This window comes from Mastomys coucha, unplaced genomic scaffold (genome assembly GCF_008632895.1).
Source record: "Mastomys coucha isolate ucsf_1 unplaced genomic scaffold, UCSF_Mcou_1 pScaffold4, whole genome shotgun sequence".
Classification (NCBI taxonomy): Eukaryota; Metazoa; Chordata; class Mammalia; order Rodentia; family Muridae; genus Mastomys; species Mastomys coucha.
In genome coordinates this window covers 35,367,184-35,381,546 of record NW_022196910.1, presented here as the reverse complement: position 1 = coordinate 35,381,546, position 14,363 = coordinate 35,367,184, and the positions used below count along the sequence as shown (strand labels likewise).

At 36.3% G+C, this 14,363-nt stretch overlaps 1 protein-coding gene across 3 annotated transcripts in view; it reads right to left on the bottom strand.

Moving 5' to 3' along the window:
• Ppp1r12a (protein phosphatase 1 regulatory subunit 12A) overlaps positions 1 to 14,363 on the bottom strand; it is a 111,406-nt gene that overhangs the window by 32,345 nt on the left and 64,698 nt on the right. For all 3 annotated transcript variants that reach the window (XM_031349701.1, XM_031349699.1, XM_031349700.1), the window contains exons 6-9: positions 10,437 to 10,511; positions 9,767 to 9,855; positions 9,482 to 9,639; positions 7,765 to 7,889 (exon numbers count right to left, since the gene is read on the bottom strand). In XM_031349701.1, the coding sequence (XP_031205561.1) occupies positions 7,765 to 7,889; positions 9,482 to 9,639; positions 9,767 to 9,855; positions 10,437 to 10,511 (447 nt within the window). The remainder of the gene's footprint in view (positions 1 to 7,764; positions 7,890 to 9,481; positions 9,640 to 9,766; positions 9,856 to 10,436; positions 10,512 to 14,363) is intronic.

The window sequence follows — 14,363 nt, the reverse complement described above, 5'->3', positions numbered from 1 at the left end:
AGAAACAAGTTATCAAAACCAATCACTCCTTAATTTGGAAATAATTTATTTACAGATAATGTCTAAAATTTTAAGTGATAAGTTTCAGGAGAAAACACATTTACTAAGGTTAATGTCATAAGGCAAAAATATAAAAGTCTAAACCTTAAAGAGTAAATAAATAGACCACCTTTCTAGAGGTTAGCTTTATAAACACACACTACACACTTCATATCACACAGAAAATTATGATGCAGATGCAGAGAACACATGAGCACACTGTAAGGACTTAGACCATGCGTCTTTGACACCCACACTCATGAAGCTTGTTATGCCGTAACCAGTATACATTCTGCACATAGAAATGCCTCACCATGGACTTTTCGCCCTTACTGGGCACCAGCACAATGCCAGTTTTGCGCAAGCCCTGCCTCCATGATGCGGGATCTACTGACTCCACAGGCATGAGAGAAGCAATGAAATCAAACTAAAGCCAATTAAAATAAGACAGGTCAAGGGATACAGATTGAAAGTATGAGAACAGAAAAGGGAGGTTAAAAGAAAAAAAAAAAAAAATCAACCACACTTTTCCCCTATATTTCAATTTTATAATCCAGTAACTATGTGTGATGGCCTGACCTTTGAAAGCCACTAAAACAAGTCTAGTCTCATTAAGAGGTAATTGGGAAGAATCTAATAAAGAAAATTCTTACCCAGTTAATGGCACACAGAGAGATACAGCACATGAGTAAAAAATTACTTCATATGAATTTTGTTTTCAGTGATTTACACACCCTAGGTGGAAATTTAATAAGTGGTATTTTCTAAGTAAACTTGATTTAGTAGTATTTTAAAATATTTTAACTTTAAATTTACTGTTTATTTTTCCTAATAAACATTAATTTGTACATTTTAGTTAAAACATTATCATCCTTAAAGTACATTAGTTATTATCATTAAATAACTTACTTTATCAACTTTACCTTTTCAATTCCAGAATTTTATTGTTCAATGCACAGAGGAGAGATTATATCAACTAAATATAACAAGGTATTTTTTTAAGATTTATTTATTATATGTAAGTACACTGTAGCTGTCTTCAGACACACCAGAAGAGGGCGTCAGATCTCATTACGGGTGGTTGTGAGCCACCTGGTGGTTGCTGGATTTGAACTCGGGACCTTAGGAAGAGTAGTCAGTGCTCTTACCTGCTGAGCCATCTCACCAGTCCCATAAGAAGGTATTGTGAAATAAAAAGAAAAATCTTTTGCACTCATGGTCAAAATCTGCTCAAACTGCAGGTTAGCAGAACTTTAGTCACAGTATCATGGTGCTAGGGACCGCTTCTTCACAATACTTCTGGTAGCTTGTAATTCATTTCCATCAACAGTCTACTTAGTTCACAGGTCCCCAAATGCATCCTCAATTATTTCAGGATGTCAAACAAAGTAACAAGAATTCTACATAAGGTACTGTGATCTTTCTTTCTTTCTTTCTTTTTTTTTTTGGTTTTTCGAGACAGGGTTTCTCTGTAGCCCCGGCTGTCCTGGAACTCACTCTGTAGACCAGGCTGGCCTCGAACTCAGAAATCCGCCTGCCTCTGCCTCCCAAGCGCTGGGATTAAAGGCGTGCGCCACCACTGCCCAGCTGGGTACTGTGATCTTATTGGAGTAGCTGGTTAGCTCTGTCCTCCCTATGTGTCCCAGTGTACAGTCCAAGCTGGCTTTGACCAGCCATCCTGCCTCTGCCTCTTTACTGCTGGATCATCAGTGTGTGCACTATTATGCTTGACCACAAATAGCTATGCATTTTGGTAACATGCATACACACCAAGCAACACTTTGGGCTTTGTAAAAGATAGATTATAAGTGAATGAATATGTTTATGCTCTAATAAAAGTTTATTTAGGGGTAATGAAATTTGAATGTGTCAGAAAGTAGCACATTACATATTTAAAAATATTAAAAACATTCTTTGCTTGTTTGCTATGCAAAAACAGGCCTATTTTGTGAATCCCTGCTCCAACTGCATCTCCTGCAAAATGAAATGTTTTTCCACTGTGACTAAGCAAACAGACAGTAGGTAATGTTTACTTGTATAGCAGAGGCCCACATGTAAAAAAGGTCTACTCCTGTCTATCCTAAGTTCTCATAACTCAGTATGAGTTATCTTAATGTAACACCACATGTACACAATGAAATGCTACTATTGCTCTTTTAGACATGACTCAACCAGAGCAGTAATATCAATTTTAAAAATGACATCACTATATTTTAGCAGTTGATTAACTCCCATTTTTGATAAACTCCCATTTTAAACATCAAGGATTTAGATTCAAGACCTGGTTCAGATGTGTAAAAGTCCCTTTCATTTTGATTTGGTACATGAAGAAATCTACTGAATACATGACTGTAATTCTCTACCTGAACATTTTCTTCTTTTGCTTTTATAAAAGGACACCATATCTACACTTTCTTAGTCTTTCTGGCTAACAACCTGCCCTTGTCTACTCTTTCAACTCAAGTACTCCAAGAATCTGTTCCCAGGTAGTCTAGGCTACCTTTCTCCCTCTGCCAAGGATTGAGAGTAGTTTTCTCTTTCAAGTTAAATATTAAATTTATTAAATTTATTCTAAAATCTCTACCCCAACCCTTAAATTATTAGCCTTAAATTTCCTTCTCTCTCTCTCTCTCTCTCTCTCTCTCTCTCTCTCTCTCTCTCTCTCTCTCTCTCTCTCTCTCTCTCTCGATTTTTTTGAGACAGGGTTTCTATGTGTAGCCCTGGCTGTCCTGGCCTCACTCCGTAGATCAGGCTGACCTTGAACTCAGAAATCTGCCTGCCTTTGCCTCCCAAGTGCTGGGATTAAAGGCGTGTGCCACCACTGCCTGTAGTCTTAAATTTCTTAATTCAAAGTCAGTCAGTCAGTCTGTTCATCTGTCTATCCATCTAATCTATCTACCTACCTACCTACCTACCTACCTACCTATCTATCCATCCATCCATCCATCCATCCATCCATCCATCCATCCATCTATCTATCTATCTACCTACCTATCTATCTATCTATCATCTATCTATCTATCTACCTATCTATCTACCTACCTATCTATCTATCTATCTATCATCTATCTACCTATCTATCTATCTATCTATCTATCTATCTATCTATCTATCTATCTACCTACCTATCCATCCATCTATCTATCTATCCATCCATCTATCCATCCATCCATCCATCCATCTATCTATCTATCTATCTATCTATCTATCTATCTACCTACCTATCTATCTATCATCTATCTATCTATCTATCATCTATCTACCTATCTATCTATCTATCTACCTACCTACCTACCTACCTATCTATCTATCTATCTATCTACCTACCTATCTATCTATCTACCTATCTATCTATCTATGTACTTACCTATCCATCTATCTATCTATCTATCTATCTATCTATCTATCTATCTATCTATCTATCTATCATCTATCTATCTACCTATCATCTATCTATCTGTCTGTCTGTCTGTCTGTCTGTCTGTCTGTCTGTCTATCTATCTATCTACCTACCTATCCATCCGTCATCTTGCTAGCCCTAGACTTTTATTTTATTTACCTATAAGACAGAGTACTTAAAATTGCATTTAGGCCTTAAACTTAACATGTATCAATCACATACTTTTCCTTCTAACTTTATCAGCTCTCTATTTCTAAGGCTCAAGGCTGTATCTCTTATTTGTATATCTATCACTGTGGGCCATATTCCCTCAGGATCTCATCCTCATCACATGTACTCACACAGAAACTGCCAGAGGAGCCTTATAGAGAATGAACTCTCAAAGCACTGTTCCCACATTTCCTTGGATTTCTTATGTGGAAATAAGTTATTATTACCCTAGAATGAAGGCATCCATCATTTACCCCCATTTTCTGGCCTTTTCTGTATATATGTGCCATGACACTAAACTTCTCAGTTCCTTCCCCTATTAGATACCATGCCTGCACACTCATTGTTTCTCTTGTTAAGTTATGCAAACTTGATGGCAAGGCGCTGGCTACTGATCCCTTTATCTATCTCAAATGCTCTTATTATATTACTTCAAATTGAATATAATTTCCTTACCTTTACATTGCTTTCTAGAACCAGGACACTTATACTGGTGTATGGTATATACCCACAGCATAAATCAGTCTTCATATAATTAGTGTTCTGCTCAGCAAACTAAGTAGTCAGTGAATCAGAATAACCAATTCTAAGAAAATTCTGAATTTTTACTAGCTAGTAGACAAATATAGTTCACACTTACTTGAAATTGTGAGTTGTTGAAATCCCAACAATATTTACTTTGACTAGAGAAAGTCCCAATGTATTATTAACTAATGACTTAAGGTCTAAAATCAAGTTGATTTTTTGTTGTTGTTGTTTAATTTCAGCGTCTGTGTGTGTGTGTCTGTGTGTGTGTGTGGAGGTGAAATACTGAGCATTATACACACTGGGAAGAGTTCTGTCGCTAGGCTGTACTCCTAGACCAAGCTAATGGTTTCAATCATAAGATCCCCACAGATTATGAGCTTGCCATTATTCACAAGCCTTTTCTCTTTTAGTTTGGGTTTAAAACTTAAGGCAAGAAAGCCGAACACATCTATCTTTAGCTAAATTAACCTTGTATACTAAAAGAAGACAAGTGACATGTAATGCTGTGTTGCGTGCTTCCATCTGGGACCTAGTTCTTGGAGTGAGTGCCCACGAATCCATAGTCTGGACTCTGACAGATAAGGCTGAACAGCCTAAGATAACTGTGTTAGTATTAAAAGCTGAGTACTGATTTAAAACCGAAATTAGAACTCTGCTGAAAACCTTTAAGATGTACTTGTAAACTCATTCATAGGAAATTTGAATTTGCTAAGTCTCTCTTAATGTTTAAAGGCAAAACCTTAAAATAGATAAAAAGTCTAAATATTGATATACATATATGTATACCATACTGTAAGACTCTTCTATCAGCAAAAGTAATTTAGGTTTTGAGTACCTAATTTTTTAGTTATGACAAAATTGGTTATAAACCTTAAGAATGTGAACTCAAAGTATGATCTTCAAGGAAGTCACATGATGGTTGAAATCTGAGAACAGAGATTTCCCAAGTATACAAAGTATAGAAGTAGATGTATATGTTTAATTCAATTTAATTACAGAATCAAGACTAAGATTTGAATTAAATATTTTTCTTTACAAGAATAATATTCTTATTCCATCAAGCTAATCCAGACACAAATTCCTTTCAGCTAGTGACTAAGTCTCAGCTGAGAAGTGAGCTAAGTCTAAGGCTGGCTTGAGAAGAAGATAACCCAACACAACAAATCTACTGCCAAATTTTTTCGTCTTTATGAAAGGAATTGCTGAGTCAAATTACCAAAGAGAGCTGGTTTGCCCACATTAGCAGGGGCTTATGAGAACTTGAAATAAACCTATGATCTTAACAGACGATAAACCAAGAGCTAAATGGGAGGGACACAAATTTAGTATTCATGGAAAGAATACATGACAGTTCTAGAGTAAAATAGAATATAAATATAGTTCAGATAAACTTTGCTAGTACTGGTTATAACATGATAACAGTCTTCAAAATGCTACAACAGTTTAAGAGCATTTCACATCAAGCATATGTAATTATAGTTATAAGAACATGAGCTCTAGAACAGTAAAGGTAACAACTCATTTCAATAGCTTTCTGATGTTCAAACTATGCACTGGTGACATCTATATATTTCTAGCACTGAAAATTTATGTTTTTTCCCTTAGGCCTTCCTTCTTTCCTTCCTTCTTTCTTTAAAATCTTTATCTTTTTTTTGTACAGTCCAGACTTTATCCCCTTCTGACAGTTCCACATCCCACCCCCCACCCTGCTGTTAGGCTTTTCTTAGGTTGAGCTTTATTTATCTATTTTTTTGCTAGTATAGGAGATTAAAATCCAGGTCTCATGACTCCTGGACAAACACTTTATTACTGAGTTACAGCCTCATATCTCAGAGTTTTAGGAGAGAGTTATACTGACTGTACAGGTTAAAAAAACTCAATTAAAATATACAATTAAAAAAATTAAAACCACATTTTAACCAACTTGCATATGACAATACTGAGTAGAAACAGTGGGGATTAAAGTCAGTCTCAAATCCCTTCAATCTGAACACTGCAACAGATAGAGATACAACAACCAAACACCACGTCTGATTTTTACATGGATATGTGGTTTGAAAGCAGAAGTAGCGGGGCTGGAGAGATGGCTCAGCGGTTAAGAGCACTGACTGCTCTTCCAAAGGTCCTGAGTTCAAATCCCAGCAACCACATGGTGGCTCACAACCATCCGTAATGAGATCAGACAGACGACCTCTTCTGGTGTGTCTGAAGACAGCTACAGTGTACTTACATATAATAAATAAATAAATTTAAAAAAAAAAAGAATCTTTGGTGTGTTCTTTGAAAAAAAAAAAAAGAGAAAACAGAAGTAGCAAGAAAAGATACTATCTGAAGCACAATCTGGGAAACTTGCACATATACATATATATTAATTAGCATAGATCCAATTATAATTATGCAGATTATGCAGTATGTACTATATCAAAGTTAGCTCTCCTAAGCACCATTATTTTACTATGGAAGCAAGGGATAATGCATTTGTACCTAGGAGATACACACTGACACAGTCAGGATGAGGTATTAATGGTGACTGAAATACATTTTTAAACGTTCTGGAGAAAAACAATGTCTACATATTCAGAAAGGCACAAGTGAGCTCACTAAAGGTAAGTCATGCTGCAGAGGAGAAACTTCTATGAAGAGACTGGAAAGTTAAGAAGAGAGAAGCAAAAAGCTCTTCATCACTGCACTTGAGAAAGAGTAGCGCAGCAGTGGGAAAACCCAGCTTTGGGGTATTATGGAGGGGACATAGAGGAACCAAAGGCAGCGTTTGGGATTCCCTTCAACCCCGCTGTGCTCTGTCTCTCGACCAACTTGTAAACAGTAATTTATCTACCTTTGTTCTGTTTGGTAGGGAAGATAATAATTTGCTCAAAGTGAAAACAACTAACACTGGGAGAAGGCTGGTGTTCTAACACGCTTTTACTGGTCTCACAGAGGCGTGCCAGGCACCTTGTATGAGATGGGGAAAAAAAAATCTAGATTATTGTTTTCCTGTGGCTAGTGGGCCTCCAACTGACTTTCCATGAAGTACTTTCTGGGGTGAGAAATTATCAGTATACACTTCTAGTTGAGAGACAAAGAATATAAAACTTATGTTCCTCAAAATAATAGCCTAATGGAAATAAAAACTACTACAACCACCAATTTAAATATTATAAAACTTTTGATTTCCTGCCATATTTTAATTAATAACTAACATTTACTAACTATTCATTATAATATCAAATTACTATCAATTGTAAAAGGCAAAAAAGACCCCACACAATGGCTCAGAGGAAATTACAAAATAAGAGCAGAAAAATACGGTGTTTTGAAAACAACTATAAACATTGAGAACTTTTTGTTTGTTTGTTTGTTTGTTTTTTTCAAGACAAGGTTTCTCTGTTTAGCCCTGACTGTCCTGGAACTCACTCTGTAGACCAGGCTGGCTTCTAACTCAGAAATCTGCCTGCCTCTGCCTCTGCCTCCCAAGTGCTTGGACTAAAGGCGTGCGCCACCACCGCCCTGCTGAGAACTATATTATTTCGTTAGTACAAATGGTACTTAAGTAGAATACACATGTTTAATACAGAATGTTGGCTTACCTTTTTAATAGGTGATGTAGGGGTCCCCTGGTTGGAAGACAGAGTAGGAGTTGTAACAGCTGCAGGGGCTGCTTGAGCACTGGAAGTGTGAGCATTAGTTACAGAAGCCATGGGTTTTGTCTTATCTATTCAAAACAAAACAAAAAGTTACCAGTTAAGATTCTACAGGAATTTGGCTCTATGGCTCTTATTACTTTTTGCAAATAGATCTTTTTAAAAAATTATTTGTTTAACTATACGTTCACACGTGTAGAGGCCCAAAGCCAACGTCATGCAAATTTCTCAGCAAACCTGAAGCCTACCAACTCCAGTTCATCTAGCTAGCTAGTTTGCCCCAGGAATCTGCCTCTGCCTCCTGAAGTCTGGCATCCCAAGTAACTACCTTGCCTGCCTATCTTTTCTACTGTAGGTTGCAGAGCTCTAAATCCTACTACTCTCACTTTTATCTGCTGAGCTCTTTCTCCAGCCCAACCGGTAGGTTTTAAAAGGAGCTTTTAGAAATCTATGCATGCTAAACTTTTAATAACCTTGAAAACAAAACAAAACAAAACCCAAAACCTATTTGAAAATAAAAAGTACAGACAGAGCCTAACTTCTATAACTCTTGAAACTAAAGGATGAAATCTTAACTCACATTTCAATTTGGAATGCTTAACAATATAAATAAAAATTCTACAATAGCCATGAGTTTTCTAAGTATTGAATAAGTAACTATTATTGAAGACTATTAATTCAAGATATTTAAAAAATTACTTTTGACAATAATTAGCTTACAGTCATGTCAATATGGCTAAGTGTTCCAGAGAATATGACTTTCTTGCTTCTAAGAAATTTGAAGTTAAATATGAACAATTTCATCTTTCTATAAATAATGGGTGTTATTAAAAGAAATACCCACTGTCCCTCTATTTCCAGCATTGTTATAGGCACTGGGAGTAAATCACTCAATGAAGGAAAGTGTCAAACATCTTAACTGCATTGAGTTTGCATTCTAGGACAAATAATGAACTCATGTGTAACCATCAAGCTCATTAAGTAAATATTATCAATATTATGACTCCTGTATTTACAGTATAGTTGCTACATATTACTTGAGTATACTATAAGAGTATACACAAACTAAACACTTATTTTAAAACCCTCATAGTTACCTTTTTGGAAGGAAGAAAAGCTAAGATACATGTTAAAGAAAAAGAAAACTGTATATAATATCTTAATTTTACTAAAAGAAAAATTTGAAGTTATAATTGAGCTTCAAGAGCTATTACACCTGAAGTCTTCTGAGTGTTTTTTATTACATACACTGCTGTATCTTCAACTGTCTTAAACAAAGTACTCCATAGCCTCTCAGGAAAGGCTTGTCTCAGTAGCCCTCTCCTCTTCTCCATGACCATTTCTTAGGGAGAATGTGGAAAGTTTACATAGAGCCAGCCTTCTAGGCTAGTGAATCACAGTAATCAGTATGCTGGGAAACCCTGAAACTCTATCTGCACCATCCTAGAGGAGTCCCAGGACATTCGGATAAGCCTCTGCACCTTCTTCAAATCTAAACACACCATGGCAAGAAGCAGAGGCTAGCCCCAGCCTCCTGACAAGTAGACAGCAACAGGTACTACTTAGCAAACATGAACCAAAGCTTAAACCGGAAGCCTGTTCTTACCTTACACCAAACTACAAGCCCAGTACAATTACAATCAATGCACTCTTCCAATCTCACCAGTCTCTGCTTCCGACTCAGAGTCGTCCTCCTCATCCTCCTCACTGGAACAGCTTGACTCATCCTTCTTGCCTTCCTCCTCCTCATCAGCCTTTTCTTGTTCCAGAGACTCGATGCGAGATGCATTTTTCTCTGGCTCAATAATCAATGTTTCCTTGCTGCGATTTCAAACACGAAAGGTTCAAATGCATTACTATTCTCCCTCAGACTCACAGTAGTAGTTCCAGTGGCCATTGTGTTATTCCATTCATTAACAGTAAGGAAACCTAATTATAATTTACTCACTTTTTAAAGGTCTTCTGTGGTTGATTATTGTCCATATTTGCTGTTGATTCAATAAGTGGAGATTTCTTATCCCGTTTTTCACTATGGAGCTTTATCCACAATTATGTAAAGAAAAAAGAAGGGTAACATGAATTAGCAAAGTGCAAAGTATGACAACAAAATTTTAAAAAATGGCATTATAAAAAGATCTAAATTTTAGCTGCAAAGGACAAGCTTGAAAAACACTTGGTAATTTGAAAATAACAACACAATCCAGTAATTCTAACCAGCAATAAAAAGGGAAGCTTAACTCCTCCAACTTCAGTTCCGTAAGTAGACAGGAATCACTGTCTACTTACAGTGGTTGCTGATAGGAACTTACATAGAATCTGTTTCCTAGTTATGAAATTCCTTATTTGTTAGGGCCTGCTATTATAAACTCAGAGTTTATGGTAACACCTTTAAGCATGTTGTCTTAGGAAATTAGAAAACATGCTTAAATACTCAGTTTTTAAAAAGCAAGACACAGAAATAGGCAACCAACCTTTAAGCCCCTTATTTAAGCCCACTGTCATTTTGTTTGATTACTTAAGAGTAAGAAGTAAGAAATATCACCAGAATACCACAACTGTTTGAAATTCAACACTATGGAGAACTCATTAACATAAGCATCCTTAGCAGTTAAACATACCAGATTTTGTTTTTTTTGCAACTCTTCTAGATATCCCAAAATGTCTTCATCTGCTACATCAAAGGCTGTTTGGCCCTAGACAGGAAATCAGAAGTAGTAACAGTAAAACGTCAATATACCATAAAGTGACATAATTCTTAGTAATTACACAGATACCCAGGTAAGTGCGGGTACACTCACACATTCATGTCTGTGTAGTTATATATGCATGTGTATGGGCATGCATGAAGAGGTTAAAGGGCCATCTTACATCTGTTCCCAATCTCTGTTTTACAGACAGGGTCTCTTATAGGCCTGGAACTCGCCTAGTAAGCTAGGCTAGGCCAATGAACCCAAAAGATCCACTTGCCTCGGCTCTAGAAATAAAAGCACAGGCTACCACACCCAGCTTTTATATGAGTTCTGGGAATTGAACTCAGATCATAAGACTTGCAAGATAAGCACTTCACTGACTAAGGTATCTATCTCTCCAGCCCCAAGAATCACGTTTGAGGGAAATTAAAAACGATAGACTACACAGAACTGCAAGGAGGCCTGAGACACTATGTGAGAACAGTAGCACAGAACACCTTCCATATATCTTAGGACCAGAGTGAGTCTGCGTTGTTTTCAGAGTACTGACAGCTCCAACTCCATCACCACAATTTAGAAGAAAAATTTCACCCCCGTCAAAAGAATAAGCTTATCTTTTATGCTCTTGTTCCATCTTCCCACTTCTCCTAACCCAAGGCAACCACTAACCTACCTTGTATCTATATATCTGCTGATGAAACAACTCTACATGAATCAAACTGTACAATACTCTTTCAGATACTCTTTGTGATAGGCTTCTTTTAATTCACATGCTGCAAGATTAAGCTATGTAATGACATGTATGACTACTTTACTCCCTTTTACTGGAAAACACAATTACACAATTCCATGAATGTGCTCATTTTGCTCATCTAAATCATTTGCTTTGGTTTTCTGCCTAACATAAGCACTGTTAAACAGTTTAGAGCCGGACTGCTCCTGCAGAGAACCTAAGTTCATTCCCAGCATTCACAGGTAGTGACTGCTTATAACTCCAGTTCTAAGGGATCTGCTGCCCACAGCCTACATTCAAGTGCACGTCACTCAACTGCACATACAAATTATAATAATACAAGTAAAAGAAGCTTCTCATGAACACCGCTGCACAGAATTGTTTTGTTTGCTTGCTTGTTGTTTTGTTTGTGGGCAATTCTTTTAAAACTTGATTAAAGATGTGTATATACATGCAGGTGTACATGCATGTGTGTGTGCATATGCAGCAGTCTCAATGCTTAGTTTTAAAATTACTTCAAAGGAACATTTGTCAGTCTATTTTTATTTCCTGTGGTAATAAAACTCATCATTTTAAAGTCTGCTTCCTCTAACTCAACCAGGGATAAGCTTTAACATCTCTCCTGCCCCATTTCAGTATTAAAAGCTAAGGATTAAATTGAATTTAAGAAAAAAAAACCCCTGTTATAAAACAACTGATTAAGAATTTTAATGTAGTATGTTAATTTCACTTTTGATATATTGTACTCCTTGTACAATTAGTTCTAAAATTTTAGAAATTCTTCTATTTTAATGCAATTTGTATCTAAAATCACATCATTACAGACTCAAGATCATGCTCTTATGTTTAAGTAACTCAATTACTTCTTAAAAATTTACCAATTCTTATGAATAAAATACCATCATGAACTTTTGAATTGCAATTACATTTTTTGCAGCAGTTCAATGAAAAAGGGTTCTTTTAATAACCAAGGAATTTCTCTTTTTAATACTTAGAAACGGGTTCCCTTACTAACTTTTCTTTTCATTTTCTCCCTTCATTAGTGACTCTACTTTGCAAACAGCAGCTCATAGAGAATGAAAACTCAAGTAAAACATGGGCTATAAACAGAGAAAAATTTCCAATTTAAACTGCACACCTCCCCTACACGTACCAGTCACATAACCAAGACTTTCATGCAACCTGTAAGTCACTAAGAAGCTTAAGGAGATTTTGAACATTGTAACTATCACCATGTTCCTCTGGCTTTACTACTGAATACAATAAGCACAGGAAAGCAGCTCAATCAGGGAAAACAGCTGTAAACAACCAAGGATGCAGTGATGAGATACTAAAAAGTAGGAGCTCTTGTCAAATCAAAGAACAGAAAGAGCTGCTTGAAAAATCAGTTCAATATACCTACTAAGTAGTCAAGCCACAGATCTATCAAGAACACGCCTTGAATCTACTTCATTTTCTCTGCATTTTTTTCTCACCTGTTTTAAATGAATTGCTTTTGCAGATCTAATTTCTTTTAGTCTTTGGTGGAACTACTAGTGAAGTCAGCTGGTACAAAAATGATGATGATTTTCATTGTTCAGACAGGTATATAAGCCTGAGTGTATACTGATAGAGAACAGGGGATACAATCTAGGTCTGTACTGCTGGAGCGTATAAGTTGATTTCATAGCAAGAAAGAATGAGGTCAGGCTGGGTCATGACAGAAAACAAACACCTCTGCTTATTAGTGGCAGAAACACTTAAACCTGCCCGACATCAAGCTAATAACTTATGTTCTAATCATTGTGCATTAACAGAAATTCCAACAAGAAAAGTATTATCCTTGATATTAAAGAAGAGATAATGGGTACAATCTTATAAAAAGTTATTTTAATAAGACAACAAAGCAAAATAAGAGCTTTATATTTAAAATCCAAATTAAGAGTTAAAATGATAATTTACAGTTTGCAGACAAGTTAAAAAGTTGAGAAAAAATTTTCTATTTACTTTTAGAACATCAACTTCCATGTAGGATTTTTATTGATTTTATAGAATTTATACATTTCTATATTAATATTTCCACATATCATATTTTCTTTTTTTTAAATCAATGTATATGATATGAATGTGTATCCATGTTGGCATGTGTAGAGGACCTAACCTATGTTTTTGACTGTTAGTTAATTCATGTAAATACTCATAGTACTTTAAGAACACTTACTTTGTTTTCCAATGTTTAGTTAAAAGAGTACTAACAAAAGGGACCCGTTGAGATGACTCAGGTTAAGGCCACTGACTGCTCTAACAAGGAAACAAGCTCCAATTCCAGAACCCTCAAGGTGACTCAGCTATCTACAGCTCCAGTTCCAGAAGATCCAACTACTTCTTCTGGCTTCTTTGGGCTCTGTTCATACACATGTACAGACAAACATGCAGCAAAACACCCATGTATATAAAATAAAGGTAATTCTTTAAAAAGCACTAACTAAAGAGTGAAATAACATGATAATTTCATATAGTAGGTTTACACAATTGGCACAAAATGAGTTATTCTAATTAAACATAAGATATGCCAAGTATAGGGGTTCACCTCTATAACCCTGGCACTAGAAAGTCTATGGTAGAAGAGAGGTCAACCTGGACACAGTGATAGTCTTGAGATAGTATACAAAGCACTTTCTCAAAAAGAAAAGGGTTCTGGGATTGGTGGCACACGCCTTTAATCCCAAGATTTGGGAAGCAAAGCCAGGCAGATCTCCATGAGTTCAAGGCCAGCCTGGTCTACACAGTGAGTTCCAGGACAGCCAAGGCTATGTAGAAACCCTGTTTAAAGCGGAGAAGGGGAATGCAAACAAATACACCATGACGTACTACTTTTAAGTCCAATCAGTAAAAATAAAGAAGACTGATTAGCAAGATGGCCAGCAGTTAAAAGTACTTGTTGCCTTTGCAGAGAACCTGACTTCTATTCCTAGCATCCACATGGTGGCTCACAACCATCTGCAACTCCAGTTCCAGAAGATCTGACAGCATTTTCTGACCTGTGCAGGAACCAGGCATGTGCATGGCGTATACACATACATACATGTAGGCAAACATTTATATAAATAAAATGAAATGAAAATCTAATAAGAAAAAATAAG